We start from the raw sequence: 24,565 nt of genomic DNA, 5'->3' as shown, positions 1-24,565 counted from the left end.
TCACGGACCTGACATAGAATCTAGAACATAGAAAAACACTGACATAGGAATAATAAAGTCTGGAACGCAGACTTCACCCATCCAGATTTAAACATTCGTGTTGTGCGTACATAAAACACGAGTCAGAGTCGTACTGCTACATGCACATTGTACATGGCCACATATAAGCACAGATCACCAGTCACCAATCACAACTCCATTGTAATGTATATTGTTTCAGAATGTTATTTACATGTTTAAGGTACAGGTACTCACACTCAGAGGTACAAGTACTCACACTCGGAGGTAAAAGCTCATACTCGGAGGTTCAAGTACTTGTACTCAGGGATACAAGTGCTCAAACTCAGAGGTGCAAGTACTCGTACTTATACTCAGAGGCACAAGTACTCTTACTTGAAAATCAGTTCTTATGCTCAGCTGGTAAAGTACTCAGACTTTCTAAGTACTCGTCAGTACTCTGTACTCGGAAAAAAAAGCACTTGACTACAACATTGCCCAGAAACCATATGTTGGACTATAGTATCGTACTTGCACAGATAGACTTTTACATGCTTATGCATAAGTACAGGATATGAAAGGATGGTAATAGTGCAGTCATTGCAAATACAATGGAAATCTGTTGTAAATGCAGCCGATGAATGCACCTCCTAAATGTTATTTAATTAATGGTTGGAGAGAGAGACGGTATACTCTACATGTATTAGTGATGTCATCACTGAAAAACTGTATCCAAATGTACAATTGGGAATTCTGCTTCATAAATCTCAGTGAAAACAAATACTACTTTTATACAGTGTACCAGGGGTAACTCCATATTTGATTTGCCTGGCCATTCTGCTGCCTGCTATTTTTGCAGGACCCTGGATGAAACTTGTTTATATGATCTGTGAGTGGCTGTAGACCTAGATCCCTGTTCATAATACACAGAGGTGTTTATGCGCGATATTCAAGCAATGCACACGGGTGAATGTCAGATACAGGTGTATATATTTAGGAGTGAAAGAACCTCATTTTCCGGCTTGGCATTTAAACCAAGTTATGGATATCTGTTGGAAAATGCAAGCTCAGGGATTTGTAACAAGGAAATCCAAAGTGAAAAACATGCTCACTGTGTACAGAAAGAGGATATTAATAACTTTTAAAGACAAATATTAAAACCTACCTTCTTGGACAATATTTGCTAAAAATCTCTCCAAATCCTTCATCCAGTTGCCCTAGTATCCAGCAGCTTCAGCTTTGCAGATCTTTGATTTCAGTCAAAATCCTCTTGTAAGCAAACTGAAAATTAGAGGATTTGTGGATGTGATAGACCAGTGTAGACTGGCTCCGAAAATAGTCTCTTCATTTAAGGATGGCTTTGCAGATATACATGTAGGCTTACCGGTAGAGCTAGATTTGTGACCTAAATGTGAAAACACTTGTTTTATCCCATAGGTGCTTTGCATGTTTTTCCCCTTTGGCACACATCCAGGTGTTTAGCCGTGTGGTTTCCCCAGGTTGTCCGTGAAACTATTCATCACCAGCAAATCTACCAATCTACACCCATACCGGTATATATGAGCCCATCCAGCAGAAATGAGTTTCAAGTTGCCAGAGCCATTTTGAAGTTGAATTCATTTAGCAGGAACCCTCAACAGTTTTGTCTGTTTTCATCTGGACGTCTATTGATTCATGGAAACCAAGGGCTCAACTTGCACTTTCTGATGTAAAGTAAAACACAAATAATGAAGACAGATTATTTTTATGGGAGTCTGTCGCACTAATATTGGTGGGTTTCCTTGTCTGTGTACATGTATGTGTCAGTCCCTTTAAGCTGTGTATGTGTCAGTCCCTTTAAGCATTAACCTTCTGCTGACCTTTTAGACACAAATGTTTTGATACTGTAAGAGAAAAACAAGCTTTTTTTCTTGACAGGAGGGTAACCACAACAAATATATAAAGAAAAGAATGAAATATATAAAAAGAAAATTCTGCCAGACTGTTCTTGTTCTTAGATGATCGAAAAGAAATGTACATGTACGTGTATCCAGTTAGCACAGTAAATTGTTATTACCATCTCATGAATGTATTGTGGGCCCGAGTCCAGCCACTCAGTGCATAGGCGTGCCCCTGTGGAAATTCAAACCTGCTGGTGCCTGCACATCCGCTGCAGACATCATTATCTCAAGAATGTGTTCAGGAGATCAACACTTGCGTTATGGACATGTGCCAGAGACATTACGCACATAACGCCTTCTTGCTTAACATGGAGGCATTTTGGGAGGGGGGGGTCGCCCTCTGCATATGATGCGCTGGTGTGTGGTTCACCCAACGTTTCCCTTCCATGATCACATCTAGATCAGTGGTGAGTGCAACCTACAGAATATTTTTACATGGGGACTCAGAACTATTGTGTTCGTATGGAATGTGCATGCATTCAAAACTTAATACAGAATTAGGTATGTTTTGTAAGAATTTTGTAGCTTTATATGCAGTCATGTATCAGAAAGTGCTTTACTGCCATTTTCTGTTAAAAACTAGAGGTTCGTTCGTCAAGTGCATTTGTTACAAGGCACGCTGAGTATGTGCAGCCAATTTCTGTCGAAATTTCTGTCTTTGGATGTATGCCTAGTTTCTTCCCACTGGCCTTTCTCTTCTTTGCCACCGATGAGGTGCTTGCAGTCAGAGCGGACACATGTATACAGTGTTCAACCATGTTCGTGAGAATGCATGTTATCTAAATAAAGATGGTGATTATCCGACATGTCTGACACAATCCCCCTGATGGGATCAGCAGGGAATCTTGCGATGGGAGAGAAATAAACGATGTAAAAGTTCATTGCTGCGTGTTGTGATCCAGGCACAACCGTGGGCTAGGGGGAAAAAAAGAATATCATATCTGGTTACACAAGTGCCAAGAAATTGCCGAGTCTGGGGAACAGGTTCAGATTGTACCATTGGAAAATAAGAGAGGATCTCAATGCCATTTCCGCAGATCATTGACATTTACTGGTCTTTCACTGTTGCTCATCTACAGTGTTTTGTTGGACAAATCGATAGTTTCAGTGACCATGTTTAAATGTAAACACTTCCCCCCTCCCCCCAAAAAATGGAGGATTTGTTGAATGCTGCAGTGAAAGACCGGACATTATTCAGTGTTTGAAAAACAAAGTGTTGATACCAAATGACGGTAAAAGCAATTTGTAAGATTGCACATGAGGAAGATGAATAATCCCGACAAATTGGATTGAATGCTTTGGGGAGATTCTGGCAGCTGTCTCTGGGAAACACGATCTTCCTATTTTTCTTCATACCTGAGAGGCTGCTGTTTGTTTTCTCTAGCTGTGATTCTTCTGTCCACAGTTCTCAGATTCCGCGGTTTCTGTTTAAAAAGGGACCGGTTGTTTTTTGGGGGCTTTAGTTTGGACGGCATCACTCATGCCAGGATGAGAAGGCAGTTGTCCTTCCTTTTTCTTTTTTTTTTTTTTGGTTTGATTGAAGACTCATCTTTCAAATGCCACAGGTTGTGTCTCACATTGAAGCAATTGTGAAATCCCAAACGTATTCTGGCAGGAGAGCATTGTTTAAATATCACTGTCGACGATATGCCTTATTTGCTAATGTGTGGGGGTTGTATTTTTGATTGGATTTGTTCAAATGCAATCGATTTTCTTTTTGGACGAAAAAAGGACCTTATAGAGACGGGTCAATATCAGTCGAAATGCAAAAATAGCACTCTTTCTGATTTTGCCTGCAGTACATCTTTTAAAGAGATAGCCAAGCTGTTGGATGAATGAATTCTCAAGCCACCGAATTCAGCAGATGGTGGAGTTTTTCTTTGGTTAGTTGTTGATCTTCAAGAAACGTGTCTGGTATCTCTCTACCTCATCAGTCTGTAATACTGTTGCAACTGTGCACTGTGCAGGGATCCCGAGATCCTTCCTAGGATTGTTGGAGTTCGACTCAAGCCTTCAACATCCAGGCTGGGTCTCATCTAGTGGCCCATCCATCTGATTTTTGGACTTGCAGTGTGTAATTTTGGACAGATGACTTTGCAAAATGGACAGAACAAAATGACAGGAGGATTTTTTTTGGTAACTATTTTTATGTACTTGAAGGGATTTCATTGTTTTTTGTTTAGAAAAAAAGTAGAAGAAATACCTCGTAAACTGACCGACCAGCCATACATGCTTTGCGCAGCATGCTTTTCATACTTCATGGCTCCAGACACATTGATGTACAGTACATGCATACTACATACACACAAGATTACGCTTGCACGATGTCCAACTTAATCTGGGGCGAAATTCGTAGAGCTGCTTAAGCACAAAATTTGCAAAAGCATGAAAATACTTGCTTGACAAATCAGGTTACCAGCCAAAACTCCATGTGATGTACCGGTATGTTGGTGTGGAATGGTATTCACCTGTCTTTTGGTTAGCATGACGATTACGTAGATTTTGAGCTGGTAACCTTTGTTTTTTTAAGCAAGGTTTTTTGTGCTTAAGCAAACTTTGTGCTTAAGCAGCTCTATGAAATTGGCCCCTGGTGCCCGTAACCATTTTTCAAGTTCATGTGCAGCACTGCATACGTGTATGTCAGTGTATGAGACATGTGGTACCTGTCAGACAGCCCCACTGTTAGCTGGTCTGGCAATCAGACTACTTTTTCCATCACATCGCATCACATGCCACAACTGTACAGTATTTGTGGAAGACACAAAGGACATGTACTTTAGAACTGCACCGTCGGGAGAACGGCCCGTTTTGGAAATCCTGTGTTAAACCCTGCATCTAGGGGTGCTACATGTAGTTCATATCTGTTCATCATTTGACCATGCTATCCCCGGGTTTCTTAGCCTATTTGAATCAAGTGATACAGGTTCACATACATGTACCAGCATATTTTCATTCAAATTTTTAATTAAAACTTAAGCCAGAGTCAAAGGCAGATGATGCTTTGGCTTATGATGAACCTTGAGTTGTCTTGCTAAAAGACAGCATCGTGAGCAGCCTTGTCAAGCAGCACTTCTAAGTAAGGTACCGGTATTGTTTGATAGCAATTGGACACTTTAAGGTTTACCGATATATTTGTGAAATGGGAGACTTTTGAGGCACTTTGTGGTAGCAACGCCTGCCGTCCTTTTATATTATTTGCCCCATTTTGACTCGACAGAAAAAGTTGGCAAGGAATTTTGTGCTTGTTTGTACTAAGCGTTTCAAAAGTCTACCATGTCCTGGAAATATCTTTTATTTTTAAAGTTTTCAGTCATTGGTATTTGAAGGGGTGTGTCCTTTTTAAAAAATGGATACACACAGTGTTCAAAGGCATGAATGGTAAAAAGTACGTGACGTGAACAACATTGGAAGGTCGGAGAAACGTTTGGATAGACCTCTGTACAGATGACATGACACTTTATTCACATGTGAATTTTCCTACGGAGCTACTGGTGGCTTGGGATCCACTGAGCACTATAGGACAGCACATACTTTAAGTGCGGCCTCATCAGTAAAGAGGTCTGATGAGTACTGAAGAATATTGTTGTAATAAACAGAGCTACACCACGAATTTGACGGCTTTCATTATCACATGGTGAATGTTATTTTCAGGCGAATCCAGTGATATTTGTAACACTTGCGCTCCTCAGGAAAATTGAACACCATTCTCCCACTTCTCTCTCCCGGCAGATGTCTGCTGCGTTTCCCGAGCACCAGCATCAAGATCATGTTCCAGGCGTTGATCAGCGAACAGAGCCCGCCCCCGCTTATGGCTGAGCCCTCTCCCATCAAGCGTAAGATGATGCCGCCCCTCAAGATTGACATCCCCCCAGCCGAGACCACCTTTGGCAGTCCTTTCCCCTCTCCCACCGGCACGATAAGGTGAGGCTTTTCTTTTCTTTCTTATTTTAACGTTAACTTTGTTGTTTGGTATTCCTGTTCTGTGTGTGGGATATGCCAGGTGATGTCACCTACTTTCTTTTTCTGCTCAGGAAATATCCTGAACAGTGGACATCTACTTAAGGTCAACTTGTCAAATACATTTGACTCCAAGAACTCCAGCCTTGCTTGGCCACGAAGGCCACCTGCCAAACCCCAAATTCTCGGTTTGTGTCCCAGCGTGCTCTGCACGCTTTGAATTACACAGTGAAAACGCTGATTGTTCGGTGGCATGCGGCTCTACTCACGCTTCCACGTTCCCGTTGCCTCTTTTCAAAGTGGGGACTATTGTGAAGCTGGTGATTATGATGCAAATTCGGCCTTTTGATTTCTGGGCTACACACAAAGGCCAATTACCATATATACAAGAGCTAGGGTCTGCCTTCTTTCACCCTGTTCACTCGAGCGTGGGCCAAGAATAAAAGCTGAAAAGCGGGCTGAGGATCTCAATTTTTACAGGGGCTCTAGCCGCGTCCCGGCGCAAAGGGGTTAATCATTGTTGGTTTTGTTTTGCTTTTTGTGTTTGGGGTATCTAAGTACAGTATGTGAAATTTTTTTTTTGTAAAGTGGAATCAAATTCTCCTCAGAAACACACTTTCAAGTAATTGCGATTGCCATGAAACTTTTCATTCAATTATAGATGAACAACATTTTTCTTTTTCCTAATTTGAAATGCCTGTATTGGCGTCATTGGAGCTGTGCATAATGTTTTGACATTTTGCTAAGGCTTGCGAGTTGGAGCTAAATGGCAGCTTCCCTAAATCATGTCGCTTATGGGTGTCAATTTCTGTTTGTCCTGTATGTTGTTAATAGCTTTTACCTCAACAGTCTTGAAAGTGATCAATTTCACAGGAGAGTATCAGTCTCAAAGTTATGCAAAATTTGATGTTGTTATCTGTTGGCCTCTTGTCTTTTCCCAGTGCCGTGAACTCATGTCCCACAAGCCCCCGGGGCGGAACGGGAGCCAACTCCAGGAGGAACGTGACCCCTGACCTTCAGGCGGCTGCATTGGCGGCGGCTGCTGTGTCCTCGGACGACAAGGAAGGAGGTCACTCCTCAGGCAATGACATCGGCAGCCCCAAGGAGGAGTCCAAGCCGCCGTACTCTTACGCACAGGTAGAGAGCATTCCCGGGTCTTTCTTTTTGTTTTATACATCCACTTTTAACACAGAAACTCATCTTCAGTTCTTTGCGCTTAAGATGTCCAATGATATCAAGGGTAATAGTCAGCCTTGTACTCACTTCCCAATCGTGAAATCCTTGTCTTCTTAAAAAGAAAAGAGAAACCAATTTGCAACCATTATAGTTCCATTATAGCACTTTCAACTGAGAAAAACTGGTTTTTTTTTAATTTTCACAACACTGTCTCGATTAGCATAGTATTACACGTCACATGTTCACATAATTCTGTAAATTACGTTTTAAGTAGTAATGAACTTTGGTGAAACTAACCTGACTCTATTCTTTTTTGGGGGGGGAACAAATGAGTTTGAAATGACCAGTACCATTTTGCACCACATGATAAAGTTCTCACCTTCTCCAACCGTGTTTCTGTTTTCTTACAGCTCATTGTACAGGCCATCATGTCTTCGACAGATAAGCAACTGACTCTCAGCGGTATCTATGCATACATCACCAAGGCCTACCCCTACTACAGATCTGCCGACAAAGGCTGGCAGGTCAGTGTGGGCCGGCACAACAAGTGGTCTCGTTTGCAGTCTGTGCGACGCAATTTATTTGGCTGCGACCCATGAAAATGCACCTTTGTGTTTCGAGTTACCTCATTTTCATTTTTTTGGGCTCTGCTCTTGCCAAATGCATTTTGGCACCTTCTATGATATTGCAGATTTTTGGATTCATAATCAACACTGTGAAGTCATCTCAGGGTGAAAAACCTCAATATCTGCTTTGACTCGTGCACAGAAAGTGCTAGAACTGCTGCCACTTTGCTGTTTCTAAATTTCTTTTTCTTTGGCTATTTACTTTTGTGTGAATACATGGCAATAAGCCAACAAGCAACCTTTTCTCAGGAGCGTTTTCAGTTGGTAAATTTTCAGTTCACAATTGAACAGAAACACATAAACCGAACAGTGTCTCTCCCCATTGAAATCAGGCAACAGGGCCCGCAGTTTTCCAGAAAAACTTGGAGAATTTTCAATGTTTCAAAACATTTCAATACACTTCATCCAAAAGGATTTCTAATAGCTTTCGTTGATAGAGAGTATTCAGATGCAAAATTTATTACATGGACCCTATCGCCAATTCCAGGAACATAAAAAATTAAACACAGGATTGCTGCTGGAGAATGATTCTCCTCTAACCCCAACAGTCCTCAGTGTTTCACCCGTTGGATCATTGAAGGCTGTTGGGGATAAGCTTGAACTCACTGAATGTTAATGCAGATGACAGGAGATTGAGATTTATAGTACATTTGCGTCTAATGGGACACTAAATTGAGTTTGGTTCTTAGAAAAGGTGTGCCACTTGACAAGTAAAAACTTCACTGACGCATTATCCCCTGTGAGAAAAATGCTGTATGGAAGCATCGGGCTCATGTCTCTATTGCTTTCAAGTTTTATCTCGACCTTGCCAATAATTTGGTCATTTAATTTCTAGGTTATTGCAAATGTTCCCTCAAAATTGCTCCAGTCCCGTTGTCCGACTCGCTGGTTTCCAGTGCTTGGTTTTTTTGTTTGCACCGGTTCCGTTGCAGAATTCCATCCGACACAACCTGTCACTGAACCGCTACTTCATCAAGGTCCCCCGCTCCCAGGAGGAGCCGGGGAAGGGGTCCTTCTGGCGCCTGGACCCCAGCTCCGAGGCCAAGCTCATGGAGCAAGCCTACCGCCGGCGGCGCCAGAGGGGCGTGCCTTGCTTCCGGACGCCCTTCGGAGGGGTGTCCTCTAGGTTAGGATTAGAGCTTTTTCTGGTAATAGTGTGGAAACATTGTTTGTCTTGAATTCTATGCAATTGTAAACCTGAACTGTTTACAGTCGAACGTCACAAATAAAAAACACTATAAGTACAACATTCTGCTTATAACAAGGAAACTTTAAGGTTCTGTTGTTTTTGGTTCTTGTTATAACATCTTAATCTGCAAAGTCCAAAGGACCTCTTATTAACGAGGTACAGTTTTACTTGGTTTCACTTGTTCAAATGAAATTTGTGGATGGTTTCGAAGACAAGAAATTCATACCAGGAGATGTGTAAGGCAAAGACGCTAAATAAAAAAGTAGGCCATCATTAACCTGAGCTCCCTTGGCGAGTCTGCTCATAAACCCACTCACACCCTTAGGCGTGTTTAAAAACGAATCGCTCACGGTCACACACCGACCTGTAATACCAGTATATCTTCCTCCTGGTCACTTATCAGTAGGTCAGCCCCCGCCAGTCCCTCCCACACGGTGCAGTACATCAGCGGTATCTTCACCCCGGACAGCCTGTCGCGGGAAGGCTCCCCGGCCCCCATCCCTGCAGACTCAGGCGACCATGCCGTGCTGGATCATCAGCGGTTTACTCAGGCTATGCAAGAGGTATGTAGGTATCACGGGTTGGCAGGGACGGCGAGCCGCTGTCAAGGACAAATATAGATTTCAGAAAAATGTAGAGGTTGATGGTATTTGAGGAAAAATGGGCAAAGCTCGGGGGGGAAGGGGGAGGACTTGTTCGGTTCAAGAGGGAATTTTTTATCATTGTGAGAGAATGGTTATGGTTACTGACTCTGGAATGTCTAGGCACTTCTCAGTTTTTTTCATATTAAAGGGCTTTTGCCCGTAAAACTAGCATGCCCCAGTTATTATGATTTATACATGTATTTTGACATGGAATAGTGTCATTAGTTGAAATGTCAGATTGTTAGATTGTTAATGTCTTTGTAAGTTTTCTTTTTGATGTACTGTTTAAATGCTGTGTTCTAGCAGACCATTTGAAACTTTAAAAAAGCGAAAGTGAAGTCTTGAATTGCGAAAGTGGACAAGATATGCACTGTTGTTGCTCAATTTAGGTGAATCAATTTGTTGTTTAATTATTTTCAAAATATTTTGTAGCCAGTGCGCATCAAATATTTGATGTCCAAAATGCAATTTGTAGGAATTGATGTCATTTGAGAGAGACTTACAGAGGCCTGTTATTAATTTGAGACATAGGTAGACAGTGGAGAGCGGGAACAAAACTGAAAAGACACAGGAACACAGCTGCAGGGCATATAATTGGACGTGATGCGAGTGTGACCTTATTGTACCAGAGACCGTGAGTGTGATGCTGCCATTTTGTTTTTGTTTTTTGGGGTTTACTTTACCCTCTGCAGCAAGTGAAGCGAAGCATCTCCAGCCCGGGCTCCCCGGTCCACCCACCGGCTTCCTTCCAGCAGCAGCCTCAGTCCACGGGCGCCGGCCAGCCCCACACTGCTGCCGCTGGTGCTGCTGTGGCTGCCGCTTTACCCCAGGTCAGCAGCGGTGGCATTAGCACCCAGGCCCCGCAGGGCGGCTCCCCATTTGGCCTGGCCCTGCATCGGATGCCGGCTCACGCCGCCTCGGTCATCACCTCTGCTAAGGTTGGTGTCGTAACCATGAGCTCTCTCTGTAAGCAAGTACATGGCATGGGACTGGAGCTCAATAAGGTCCACCTTCAAAGGAGGGATGGCGCTTGATTACCCTGAAAGCAATATTGTCCATTTGGGCCAGCACTTGGAGTGCTCTTGTTTGCTCATTTGTGGCATAGAGTAGACAGGAGTAATGAGGAATTTCCCCCAAGCAAAGAGGCTTCAGTTTCATCAGAAATTTATTCCATATTCTCCAAGATATGGCAATGAATGCAAATTGCTGTTGCCAAAATATACAATTTAAGAATTAAAAGTTAAATGGGTCATTGGCTTTGGTGGTTGTCTGACCTCATGTGGAAATTTTGATGACAGTTAGTTGCTTGTACAAGGTTTTTGGCCGTAACCCATCATTTTGGATTTACTGCTGCCATTGTTAGTTATGCCGGACTGTTAACGGTATATGTACATGTGCACAAAGCGAAACAAGAATGACGCAGGACTGATATGAATAGCAAAACGTATGCATACACAAAGCCACTCACATGCGAACCCTTTCTGTGTTCGTCTGAAATTGCACAATGCCACGAATTTTTCACTTATGCTACAGCTTCAAAGCTGCATTAGCATTCAGGTGTCGGTCCAGCCTGTTGTTGTCATGGAAACGCCTGACTTTGCTAATAATTCCCCCCCCCAAGAAATACACAACTTAACCCCTTTTTGCCTTTTCCTTCCTTGGCCCTCTCTACTGACCACCCCCCCATGCCTCTGACTCCCTTGTAGGGCTACTCCATTCCTGCTTCGACGGCCGCCTCTCCCGTCTTGGTCCCCGTGATGACCGGCATCAGCAACGGTTACCAGAGTCAGCCGCCGCCCAGGGAGGAAGTCTCCTCCACAGACGGGACCGGCAGTCTGAAGCAGCCCCTTCAGGACAAGGAGGGCTATGCCGAAGGTACTGCACTGGGGCTACCACTTGGTATCTTGTCTTTCACCCTAACCCTCTCATATCCTTTAAAATCTATCAGAAGGTTTTGGAGGATGTTGCAGGATTCGAGAAGGCAAAGCCCACCCTGTATTATGGGATAGTAAAAAAAATGGATGGTCCAGTGATGTCCTGCACAGCGAGAGATGATTGCAGGGATTATGAATGTTCCTTGTAAAAGTGCCTTGGGAGAAAGGATTAATGATCAGTCTTTTGGCCATTTTGCGTTGTATGTTACCGGTACCTGTAAATAAACCTTGTTACCAAAGTGCTGAGCAGAGGTTTTTTGTGTTTTTTTTTTCCAATTTTGCCTGAGTTCAATGCTTTCAGATTTTCTGTAGATATTGCCAAAGTAATGAGTGCAAAGATTTTGTGCTCATTGTAGATGTTAAACAGCCGATGGTGTCCAACAGTAGTGCCATCAGCGCTGCCAACAACAACGGCAGCATTCACCAGCAGCTTCACCTTCAGCTACAGCAGCAGCAAAAACAGCACCCCACTTCCCTGCCCCAGCCCAAGGGCATGGTCAATTCCAGCCAGCCGGCCGAGGGCGCGTCCCACGTGGTGACCGTCTCGGGCACCTACCAGCCACCGACCAGCGTCTTCTACCGGCCACAGCAGCAGCCGCCGCAGAGCCAGCCGCCGCCGCCACCGGCCACCAGCTCGGTCATCAGCTCGCCGTTGGTCATGCTGGCCACATCGGCTGCGCAGTCGCACACGGGAAGCCCAGCCAAGCGCCGCATGGAAGGGATCGCCGAGGAGCCCATGGAGGACAACCGCAAGCTGGTGAAAATGGAGGGCCAGCAAGAGTCTTGAGGACACCTCCCGACAGCTGGAGCTGTCCACCGGTAGGTTGACCATCATGGAACCACATGGGTTGAGGGGCTAGTTTTATAGCCCTGCTTTCTAACCAACCACTTTGTGAATGTCTCTGTCACTTTCCCCTCCGAGTCCGGTGATACACGAATTTCAAAGCAGTAGTCTGTATATTTCACTATGCGCGCAGGGAAAGGATTCTCTTGTACACGTGTGTTCTGGATAAAATTGATAGTCGTACAATGCCACATCTGCCGTGTGTCCGTTTTGACACCATCCCTCCCCTATTGTCTTGCTTGGGACAAACAAGTCCCAGTAAGATTTCGTAGTGGTTAGCTGAAGCTAGAGTCGTTAAAACCCATGAGTGCCTGCCCATGCTGATCTTTGGACCAGAGTGGCTCTCCCCCCTTTTGCCGTCGATTACTCGTTGGGCTCGTGGGTCTTGTTTCAGCCAACAGTGCACAATATGGAGAGAAAAAAAAAAAACGAAGAACAGAAAGATGACTAGACATTGTGTTTGGAAGATGTAGTCGCATCTGTAGTGTTGGTCAAGGTGACGCCTTGAAAATGATACAAAACCCGTGCGCTGGTGTCTTGAAGCACTTGCTAATGGTGAAAGTATCTTTCATCGTAGTTTAGGCAGAGCAAGCGCACCCTACTACATTAGCGATGCTTTTTAATCACAGTAGTTTACTCGTAGCACCTGTAGCTGTTTATTTAGCTCCGTTTTTCACAAAATGCCCACACTCTAAAACTAAGTGTATGTACGAGAAAAGCCTTAAAAATTGCGAAGAATTTAATGAACTAGAGAAATTCATATTCGTTGCTTTGTGTTGAATTTAAATAAACAGAGACTACTATTTTGGGGGCCAAATTTGTTTTGAATCAGGAGTTGTGTAACATGATGCTTTCATCGTCAAGTGGTTCATAAGTTTTTGTACAATTTTTTGTTTGTTTTAAGAAGTCAGTGTATGCTTGATTTTAATTGTTTTATACGGGGGCGCAAGGGCATTGATTGTTTTTTTTTTTTTTGGTCATGGGAAAGTTAGTTGTTACTAAAAGGCTGTTCGTTCAATATGAAGAGAAAAAGACTGAGAATTACTTAATGGACATAATGATGTATAATAGCACAGTTGTTCATAAAAAAAATAAATAAATAAAATTTGGATCTATTTAGTTTTGTATGTTGACTAGAAGCTTTATTTTACAGATGTTAATTTCTTTGCGCTAGCAAGTGGCCTTTTGGGCCTTGGAAAGAGTTTTCCATCTCTTACTGTAGGGAGGCCTTCTTTGCACAGTAATGATGGACTTACACTTCTAGTTCTTCTATTTCCAAAAGTCTTCAATAGCTTTGAAATTCGATGCATCCTCGCTTTACTGAGAACAAACCATCCCTGAAAAATTCATACACTCTTTAAAACACTTGAGTAATCTTTTAAAAACACTTAATTGTTTGGAGAGAAGTCAATCAAAGATTTATGTTAAAATTTGGAGGAGATTAATTTTCAAAAGAGGACTCCAATGATTTTTAGCCTGTCTAGCAAGCTGACCCTTGACCCATGGCCTCTTTCAAGATATACTTTTAAAAAATGGTAACAGTCTGTATAACTTTGCTTTTTAGTGAACAACTTTGCATATATTTCAAAATGACTTCTTGTTTGATAGTAAAAGTAGATTTAGAGGAATGATTTATATCCGGGATCTGATTTGGTGTTGGCATGTAGAAAGGACAGACTTTGGGGCGGGGACTGTTAAGGGGGTGTAGTGGGGACACTTTTTTTGGGGGGGGGTTCCTTTTTATAGTTGAAAAGTATTCAATGCCTTCAGGGGGTAAAGGGTGTATCTCTTCCCATCAAATTATGTTTCGTTTTGTAACCTTTCCAAGCTATGGTTTGTTAAATTTTGGTATGGTCATGACATGTTGGCAAGGCTATTATCCCTGCCGCATTAATGTATGTCCAGTCACCCACTCATAAAATACATGCCTCAATTTAGGTTTTTTGTGACGGAAATGGAAACAGTTGGCATTCATCCTCTTGCTTTGCCAACCAGGTTTACAACTTCAGCTTTTTTGGCTACTATTTGAATCTAGTGTTGGAGACACTCCACAGCTCAGACAAACGTAGGCATAGTGCACCAGGTGTGTGCACTCTTTCTCGTAGTGAAGTTCGTATGCAAGGGTAGTATTGTTCCATGTGGTTCAACATTTATGAGTCTTTTCAGCTTTCAACACCAAGTGGCTCAACTCTCAGAAGGTTAGTTCGGAATGTGTCAAGTCAGAGAACTGAATTCTGACGCTCTTACAAGACAGAAATCGTTGTCGGATACTTTTTTAAATGCCTGCCTTTGTTGAAATTTGCTCGCCACCAAATTTGCTCCATTACAGCTAATACAACTATCGTCCACCCATGCAATGGTTGCAAACAGAGGTACCCATTCAGACCCTATGGTGGAGGTCTGGTGGTGTATGTGTTATCATGCACTACTCCAGCACTGAGTCTTTTTATAGCAAATCTTCAAACTTGTCTGTTCTTGAGGTTCAGGAATCAGGCTGCTAATTGTTCTCACTAGCAGCAGTTTCCAAGCAAAGTTAGTTGGAAACTGATTGACAAAAGCAGTTAGCCTCATTTGACTGGCCTGTAGTCTGTTTTTGAAGCCAGGGAAACTATGCCACTTGTTAAGCCAATTCTGTGACCAACCTTCTCTGTTGTCTGGTTCCCTGATGTGACAATCCCCTCTCTGTGTTTAAAATTTGGGTTTGGTAGCCCCTGTTGACAAATATAGAACATGATGTAATGTAAGATGTACCGCATACTCTCTGGGGTGGAGGGTACACTTGGCTGTTACTTTAAGAGTAACCATTATAACAAGTTCCTATAATTCGCCCCAAAAAAGTTTTGAAATTGAAAAAAAGTAGTCAGAACTGTGTTGGGTGTTGGGAAATCTGTAAGGAAAGGGGGTTTATAAATATTAAATTATGCCAACGTCAACAACAATATCTGAAATCACTAAAACATGGGCTCAGAAAATTTCAGTCGCTTTCCAAATATTTGGAAATGGTAGGAATTCTCCAGGTTTTGTCACATGCCACCTGACCTAAGATTTTTCACAGTAGTTGGAATCTTTTGGTCTGGTAGCAAAACTACTTTCTCTGTGTTGTGAATCAGTTAGGGTGTGCTTTCAGACAACATTGAATCTAGAAGGCTGTTACCTATTCAATCACTTCCCCTGATGATCACATTTATTGTAAGAGTTAAGTGTTGAATTTGTACTTGTTATGGCTGTGAGTGAATTTGGCAGAAACTTCTGTGGAAATCAAATGTGAAGCTGTCTAGACATTGTACAAACTTGGAAAGAATAAAGGAAAGTTGTACATAGATTGTATGATTTATTAAGCAAAGAAATAACAAAATCTAATTTTAGCCAATGTGCACTTTGTAAATAGCTGGTATGGAGCATTGCCTAGTGTCGTAAGCTGATAACTCTTGAAATATTTCTACCATTACTAATTACACTGAAAGCTTGACATCCATTAGTGTGAGGTGCGCATTTTAGCAAACACTCAAAGAGTGTACAGGTGAACAAGTAAACACAGCATACATTTTCTATGTTTCAAGTTTTCTGATTTCCAATGTGATTTTGTTCAAGTGTCAGTAATCAACTGCTGTTTCTTCTTCCTTTCCCTTAGCATTTAAGCATGTCTGTAGAAATATCACATCTTGGAGTGAATTTGATCACAAGTGACCTAACCACGGTTCAACTATTTGAGATGTAATGTGTGGTAGTTGACAGTGGTTTAACCAGTCTTATCGAGTATTAACCCTAATCCCCAAGGGAGTATGTAAAATCGTATTGAAATTTGAGGATTCGGGACTGTTAGGGTTAAGGACCAGTCAATTGTGGTTGGTTGCGTCACTGGTTATCAGTGCCCCAGCTTGTCAATGTACAGTAAGGAGCCATGACAATACCATTGCTGCTGTGACACTGAACCTTGAGTGAACTTGCTCTGGCTAGCATGGGACATGAAATGAGAGGAGGAGTGGCTCCCAATTACAATGCATTAGTACACGCAAACAGTGGAAAGATAAAGGCTGCTTGCTTTACTGCTTGTTGTGGGCTTGTGGCATCCATTTTGTGTCTGAAACCTGTCCAAGTTCCGTCAACTTTCACTCTGTCACAAACAAGCTGTATCTTTCCCAAACACTCAACAGTGAAGGCCAGTACAGTTAACTATTGTGCTAACCCCAAAAAAGGAGTGGACAAACAGAAAAGCATAATTCAAGAAATGTGGGACGCACAGAACTTGCTCTTTATAACAGTGTTTTGTTGTAACAGTTCTTTATATCGAGAGTGGACTGCACATGGTGTTGGATTTGAGCCCAGTATCTCTCTACCACATGTTACTTATACACCTACAAGTACCATTCACGACTTTTAAACATGAAGTAGGTCTGAAGATTAAACTCACAAAGCTTGTGACAAATATATACTTATTCCATGTTCGTCACATATTAACCAAAAACTGTGATTTGGTAATTAAAAAGTCTGAAGCTTCTTGGCTTCTTACTTGTAATAAACTCAACTGAGAATTAATTGTGTAAAAATTCCTTTCTTATATCACCGATGGACAATATTGCTTTAAAATGTGCTTTTATCAAACAGTCGTAAAGCGTTAGTTGATGAAATGGTGATAATTTGTACATAAACTAACAAAATTAGCGCAGCATCATGTACCTCGTCTGCTTCTTCAGATATATCATCATTAGGCATTGTGTTTTCATAAACATTGGTCTATGCTTTTTTCTTTTGTTTTTGATTATATTAATGTAAGCTTTTATACTGAAGCAGCTCTTATTGGAGATGGAAAAAGTATAAGATATCAAGACTAACTAAACAAAAACATCTATGTGTTTGTGAGCTAACAAGTAATGACCATTGGACTGTAAGCAGAGTGGATAAATTTTCACTTCCTTAGTTCCTTTTTGTTTCACAGTCACCTGCATTTTATAATACGCATATCCGTCATGGCTTAGTTGCTGATGGGTACAGAGGGGTGAAATTGCAACCCCATCTTTTTTTAAATCCATTATTTATATGCACGTGTACATTTTTGAGCGACTCCGCCCGAGAATGGGTAATGTCATTCACGGTATGTGTAATCAGACTGGACAGCTGAGAGGGCATTGACGCAACTAAGGGGGAAATGATTGCGGGGGTGAAGGTGTTGAATTTAGACATGCGCACAACATATATACAAACCACAGTCTATTTGCTTGCAGTGCCCCCCTTGGAAACGTGTGCACCCCTGGGCACCCACCTCCCATATAAAATAAAATAAAATGAAATAAAATAAAACATCACTCATGCTGTATGAAGACCATGACCTTTTTTAACTGTAATTTTATACAGTCGTCTCTTGTATTGAGAACCAGTAATTCACGGTTTTTTGGGGGGGTTCCTTTTTTTTTGGTGTGGTAGCTGCCAAAGACGTGGAAACTTGAAAAAAAATGAGAATGGAGTGAGATTTGTTCATCTGTTGAGGGGAATAGACCTGCAATGTCAAGTTCTGGGAGTAGAACCCACAGACTCAGGCAGGGACTGACTTATGACACTGAGAGGATTTGAACCTGGACCACGGTGGCAAGGAAATTACCGGTGCACCTATCTGACTGAAAATAAAATCCCAATGGAAAGGCGTGTCTGCCTGTAACCCGTCCCTTTTACCAGTTTAACCCTCCTGGAAGGTACACTGTCAACTATTAAGAGCCTGCCACTTGTGAAAGTGCTTCTCGTGTTGAAATCGTCGGTTAGTTCATTCAAGGCCAGAGGTTTGAAGCAGCCATTTTATTAATTCGCACAATTCCACTGAAAATGTTTTAAAGTTGGAATACTGTGAAGTCTGTGGTAAACATATTGTGAATGAGCCAGCTGTTTTATGTAAGTTATGAATACAAAATTGTAAGAGGCATGTACAGAATTTACCGAAAAACTAAGTGTGATATTAATGAGATAAAAGGATGCCGACTGTTTTGTGTCACATGAGTGTGTTCACACGTGGTCGATTTCCTTGTTCGGGGTATATTGATTGTCTTAAAGGACTCTCTTTTTAAGTGTCGTTTTTCGTTTGTGCTGGTTAGAGTAGAGGGCCACGAATCTCAGAAGGTTTGCTAGATGTCCAAAAAAAGCTCTAAATGTGGCGGTCATCCCTCTCTGTTTTACTGAACCGCAATGTACGAAAAACGATATTTAAAAAAGGGGGTTATTTGATATATACAGAATTGATGTTTGTTTTTGTGATGTCCCAATTATAACCCCGCATCCCCTTCCCAAAGATTCATTACTTCATTTCGCCTTGTCTTAGAGGGTAACATTGAACTTTCACTATGTGAAGGTTCTCATTAATCATTGTGAAGCGATAACCATGGCGGAAAAAAATGATGAAAGCGTATATCAATAAAAAAACATTGTCTGAAAGGACGTGAATGAAACTTTGCAGGATCGTTCAGTTTGGCTTTACCTTTTTAGAATTTTTGGTCGTACCTGTTGCTAATGGTAACTAAGGAAAGGTCAGTTGAAATGGATACAGGAATTTATCATTGAAAGGAAAACGGAGCACGAGAGTGACCGGCAGATGTACAGTTACTATTGTGCGAATTTTGGATTGCATGCAACTGCACATGATTGTAGATCGATACAATGCCATCTCAACGTTGGCTATTCAGTTCAGAATTCTGTTTTTAAAATGGTTACGAAGTAATAATGTGTACCAGTAAAACAGTAAGTATATTTAATGGGTCGAGAGTGGTACACATGTAAAGTTTTTGTGTCTCTTTCGCTCATTAGAATTCAGGGCACATTGACTTCAGATACACCCCACCCGCCTGTTTCATATTAGCTTTCCACACCCATCCTTTGGGTACCGATAATGCGGAAATCAATTGTCTGTAATATCAAATTTTATTTTAAAACACACCAGTCCTTAAAATTAAAGAACCAGGCCAGTCATACGTCATTAATTTGTCCTCAGTTTGCACGTTTCCCACGTTTGGCCTTGCGCTGATTTTGTCCCGCGGATCATGACTTGATACGAACAGATATCACACCCATGGCATTGTTTTTGTAACAATAGTGAGATCGATTACACGCGTCTGTACCAAATGTTGCCGTTGTTCTGTGCGACTGGATGACCACGCCTTTTGGGCAAAGCCTGATCAATACCAATACACGCAGTATGTGGGGTAATCGTTTCGTAAATTTGCTTTCATTATTTTCACGCGAAGAGCGAGATATTCCTCAAGACTGAAGCTGCGGGGAGAATTGTCTTCTCCGTCAGGTGAGTCCTCTTCTTACAATAACTGCTACAAGATGGAGCTTTCTGAAATCGACAATCAACTTCTTGTTTTACAATCAACCTTGTATGTTCGACATTAAATGGCAGATCAGAGTAGATTGGATACTAACGCAATGTGATATAGCTGTAAAACCTGACAATCTAGTGTTGCGTGCCCAGAGTAAGTAGGTGAAATTCACCAGTTGAAATACTTTTTTTTCGTAATCCTCAACATGAATTCCTCCCTCACAGTGTTGGTGTTGATTTTTTTATGTTTCAGTTTGAGACAGTTAATCTCCTTTCTCTATTACACATGCAGCTAAAATGAGACACGATAACATTCAGGGCAAAGAGAAGAAACAGAATCGGAACTAAAGGATGTCTCACCTCAAATTGGTTGTCATTATTCCCCAATTTTTTAAAACAGGCGACGCTCTAACTTTGTAAGAAATTTTTTTTAACAATTTGTCTTTTCACTTTGTTTTAAATCAATAGGTGAAAACCGTATGTGAAAGAGATCAGAGACGACTGGAAAATAATTACCCTCGACCATCCAATCTGCCGGCTTACGAGGTGTCTACCTGTATCTAGTGCCGCATCCGGCGGAGGATATATCGAGGAGGAAACAGATTTCATCATAACTCTTCCTGTAGTGTAATCCCGTTAGCCACGTTTTGCAATTATATCGGGGCACTGGAAACTCCCCCAAATACAAGTGCATTTACACTCAGTTGGAAAGTTCCTGAAAAATACAACCGACATTCAAACAAAACAACGGTTTTGACGGATTTCAGTAAATCTTTCCAGAAAGAAACAAAGGCCTGAAGGACAGGTGTGTCGATTAGAGAAATCCCCTTTCGAGACGTTTGATCATCCGGAAGAGCGGCTTAGCTATTTTTTTCAGATCCGTGTTCGACAGAAGACACTTGGACCCCAAGATGGAATTCCTGAGCAAATTTGTGGGAACTTTACTGGTAGCGGCGGCTGTTTTGGTCTTGCTCATGCCTTCAGTGTCAGCACAAGGTAGGTTCAGATTGGATGCCGAGGGCGGGGAGTGGGTGATACTCACGATCGTACTTCGCAATGAGGGGAACAAACATTTTTGACATTTGCTAAATATTTTTTTTCAATTAAGGAGTTTTGTTTTATACCTGCATTCACCCCAGAAAACGTAGCCATTGTTCACGAAGAATCATTTTCCATTAACAGTTTGCATATTTAATGCAAACTTTAATGACCACATTTGTGCAATTTGGCCGGGCCCTTGATACACGGGACGCGGGTTCACTCGACTACTTCAAATTTTAAATCTTGTCTACTGAGGTATTTACCAGAGATCTTTCATGCAACATCACCAAAAGCTCAAAGTTCACATTAACCCTAACAACTGGGCTGTAAATGGCTGTCTTACAAAAAGACGTAAAAAGAGAGCCAACCTCACATCGACGCTCGTGCAATTGTCATCGTCCGTCGTGTCTGGGCGGCACTTTTTGGACGTCTCTTTCATTGGGCTTAACGGTCCGTGTACGTTTCTTTAAAAAAAAAAAACAATTTTTTTCGTTGTTCGTTTTGAAAAACAAAATCGAAGTTATTTCTTGTATTACCTTCAAAAACGAAAAACTTGGATCAAGTTAAAGAATTCATTTCTCGTTTTTCATGTTCAAAAACAAAAGTGTGATTTCTTGTGAATTTCATTTTAACCCGAATTTTGTTTTACAGGACGAATAGATCGAGGTAGGCCGGTTCTCTACTTAATTGTATCTATAGTAATGTAAGGTGGGTAGCCATCGCTTCATTAGATAAGTAATGACATCCTGTCTTTCTTCCACCTACCCCCCCCCCCAGGATCGCCTCCCACACCAACTGGAGTGACCGTCCAATATCTCGGGACTCTGGTGATCGAGTTCAAATGGCAGGCCACCGCCGGAGACTTTGACAATTATCTGGCTGTATACTACGACGCCAACAATGTGGAAGTTGGCAATGATGTAATCCCCAAGACCGACACCTCCTTCAGGTACCAAGTCGCTGATGGTGTGGTGGGCTTCTCATTCCACACGGTGAGAGGAACCGATCGAAGTGCGAGCGCTACCCTGACAGCATTAGATCCGGTTGTTTACGACATTCGTAAGTTTTTCTCTGTTTTCATCAAGTAGGCCTACTTTCGTAGTGACTGTTGATACTGGTGCAGGTATTACTTTTGACTGATTGTATATTTTTGCTCAAAAGTGTTTGGGGAAATTATTACCTGGCAAACACTGTTTGGTCATGGCATGTTGAGCATGAGGAATAAAGTGGGGGTAAATTTGAATAACCCTTGGCGCAGCCCTAAACCTGGCGAACTCACATTTTTGTCCCTTACGTCAATGCTTTGCTATAGCAATATTTTTACCTCAAATTTCACAATAAATGATATTTGATCAAGGTTTCTACATTCCTTTTCACAAATCCTGACTATCACACCTATTACAATTTCTGATGAAATTCTATTATGGCCCGATTTTCCAATTGTATTTGTTCAAAGTGCACAATGAAGTCTTTTAAAATGCACCCTAAAATAAGAAAATAATATTCTTGCAGTCTTGCATTTGGGTATGTAACAATGATTTATCAGAATTTGTCAATGTCGAAGAAATTCATAAGTGTTAATGTTGGATTTCTTTACATTTATTGTGCCAAGGCCCTATTTTGTTGAGTTACGTAGTTAATTTGACTGTGACAGCTTGTTGATTTGATAAGAAATTTGCCTGGAAAATACGTTTTTGTTGAGAAAAAAAGTCACTTAAAAAAAATACAGTGGAAATGTGAACCTAAAAATTAATTGGAGAAAGTTTGACATAGAAGCAGGCCAGTTGGGGGAGGGGTGTCCCCTGACAAGCAGCTGCTCCCCCAACGAGAAAAACCATAAGCACCAAAGTTGATCTATCGTTTCGAGGATGTACCCCCTAATTTGTGCTGTTCTCCCCATGTCCAAAGTCACCGACAGGGCTGCATGGAGGACAGTGGTATAACTTGATGGGGAGGGGACCAAGCCCCATCCCATATTCAGAGTTTAGAAGAAAAAAAAAACAGTATTGTAAACTTGCGTAAAATAGTTCTCCCTTTGGGAAACTAGGTTCCCCTCCCATGCATGCTGGTGAGGAAGATTTTATTATCAGTACTACCGATATATAATAGGTCCGGACAATGGAAGATCCAAGAGGGAAAATAGGAGCCGTGCAGGTCCCCCGGGGGAGGCAAAATTTCTAAGGGGTATAAAAAAGGCTGGAGGTCACCAGAACTTTGGGGGGGGGTGGCAAAGTAATTAAGAATACCAAACTGACAAACCATTAATAGTGGAAGGGAGTCATTTTTTGGCGAGGTGTTTTTTAGCAAATTGGTCATTTCGTCCAGTTTCGCCTCCCTCCCCTGTTTATTTTGACTGTTTTCTTTTATTTTCCCTTTTTTTCCCATTTTGTTTGGGGACAGGGATCCCCCTTGCCCATGGTCCATGTCAACCAAGGGGATAGGGGTTTAAATGAAAAAACAAAAACAAAAAAAGAGAGAGAGTTAAAAGCCCCAAATTAATATTCATCTCTCAGGAAGTGAAAGGCTGTCAAATCTATGGGAAATAGCTACCCATTTACGCAAACCAAACGAGTGTGTGCGAGATGACCTCAGTTATTGTAAAAAATGTTGCAACAAACTGCGTACTCGTATGCAAGCCTATTTCTAACTTGCATATTTGTTAAACTGGATTTGTTGTGATCAGAGCAAGACTTTGTGTATTCCTGTAAACTTCCATCGTGTGTGTGATAGTAGAGGAGTGTTCTTCCAAGTTTTTCCCTCCAGCTGTCAACAACTGTGCCTCTTTCCATCACATATCACATCAATAATCTCTATTTCAGAATTGCCCCCTGCCCAGCTCGGTGCACCCCAGCATGACTCCATTACCATAAGCTTCGCCGAAGCACCCAATCCAGCCGATAACATCGGCCAGTACATCATCAGCCTGGAGCAACCCCCAGGCACTGTTATTGAAACAGTAAGAGTGGACGCAGTGGCCGGAGCCACTTACACCTTCCAGGGGCTGAATGTGGCCCAATTTTACACAGTTCGGGTAGACGCAGAACTGGCGGACGGTCTTCCACTGGCAGTGAATGTCTCTGCAAATACTAATACAGGTAGGTGAAAACCCTCTCTCCCACTTCTCAGGAAAAAAATGCATCCCCGTTATTCCAATCCATTTGAAGTCTTCTCCTCATCTATCATAGTTTGGGAGTAGAGAGAAGAGTCGTTTCTGATTAAAATCTGAGATTTCAAGTCATTTACTCCTACTTTTACTGTATGAGTCAACTTTTTGTTTTACCATAGGCGTATTTACGGTCAGCTGTACTGTGATGGCACATTTCACAGTATCCAAAACATAAAAGACATTACCGCCACACATGATTATTAGATGGGCGTAAATCCCAGAGGTGGTGGGGGATATACCCCCCCCCCTATTTTTTGAAAGGGGGTTCAACCATAAGATCATTTGATAGAAAGGGTGGGAAGCAATCCCACCTTCACCCCTAAACATACCTTTGTTTTGTGTTATTGACAGAGGGTCTTTTTAATCAGTTCTTCTCTTTTCCTTTCTATTCTCGTCTTTTCCTTTTTTGGTAATTTTGCAGTGCCATACCCACCAACCAATGGCATTTTGCACCGGACTAGCAGCACCACGGGCACCCTGACTTGGACAGAGGCTCAGGCCCCCGTGGGCTACTACGAGCTGATCATCACACCCGAAGGGGGCCAGCCCAGAGTCACCCAGTACCAAACGGGTACCACAGGGGTCTTGCTGGACAACTTGGTGAATGGGGTCAGGTACAGCTACACGCTGAGAAATGTCATCAATACGGGCAGCGGGGAAATCAAGAGTGATACTGCAGTAATTACACCTGTAGAAGCAGGTTGGTGTTGCAGTTTTTTGCCGTAACTTACTAAAATATTCATTTGATGTT

General features: G+C 42.0%; 2 protein-coding genes across 4 annotated transcripts in view; both read left to right on the top strand.

The window, feature by feature from the left end:
- Positions 1-18,738, top strand: part of LOC110981812 (forkhead box protein K2-like) — a 35,393-nt gene extending 16,655 nt beyond the window's left edge. Inside the window, exons 2-9 of one of the 2 annotated variants that reach the window (XM_022239754.2) lie at positions 5,667-5,858; positions 6,836-7,031; positions 7,481-7,594; positions 8,629-8,822; positions 9,292-9,448; positions 10,222-10,467; positions 11,236-11,404; positions 11,820-18,738. In XM_022239754.2, the coding sequence (XP_022095446.2) occupies positions 5,667-5,858; positions 6,836-7,031; positions 7,481-7,594; positions 8,629-8,822; positions 9,292-9,448; positions 10,222-10,467; positions 11,236-11,404; positions 11,820-12,250 (1,699 nt within the window). In that variant the 3' untranslated portion in view covers positions 12,251-18,738. Of the gene's footprint in view, positions 1-5,666; positions 5,859-6,835; positions 7,032-7,480; positions 7,595-8,628; positions 8,823-9,288; positions 9,449-10,221; positions 10,468-11,235; positions 11,405-11,819 lie in introns of both variants that reach the window. The other variant, XM_022239753.2, reaches the window with a different exon arrangement.
- A 709-nt stretch (positions 18,739-19,447) lies between these two features.
- Positions 19,448-24,565, top strand: part of LOC110981781 (uncharacterized) — a 79,028-nt gene continuing 73,910 nt past the window's right edge. For both annotated transcript variants that reach the window (XM_087139421.1, XM_087139420.1), the window contains exons 1-5: positions 19,448-19,583; positions 20,076-20,603; positions 21,426-21,707; positions 23,468-23,743; positions 24,236-24,514. In XM_087139421.1, the coding sequence (XP_086995547.1) occupies positions 20,519-20,603; positions 21,426-21,707; positions 23,468-23,743; positions 24,236-24,514 (922 nt within the window). In that variant the 5' untranslated portion in view covers positions 19,448-19,583; positions 20,076-20,518. The remainder of the gene's footprint in view (positions 19,584-20,075; positions 20,604-21,425; positions 21,708-23,467; positions 23,744-24,235; positions 24,515-24,565) is intronic.

The sequence above is a fragment of the Acanthaster planci genome, linkage group LG07 (genome assembly GCF_054643075.1).
Source record: "Acanthaster planci isolate LZ-2023a linkage group LG07, COTS_SCS, whole genome shotgun sequence".
NCBI classification, from domain to species: Eukaryota; Metazoa; Echinodermata; class Asteroidea; order Valvatida; family Acanthasteridae; genus Acanthaster; species Acanthaster planci.
Note: the sequence above shows the minus strand (reverse complement) of the source record. Positions and strands in the feature narration are given on the sequence as shown.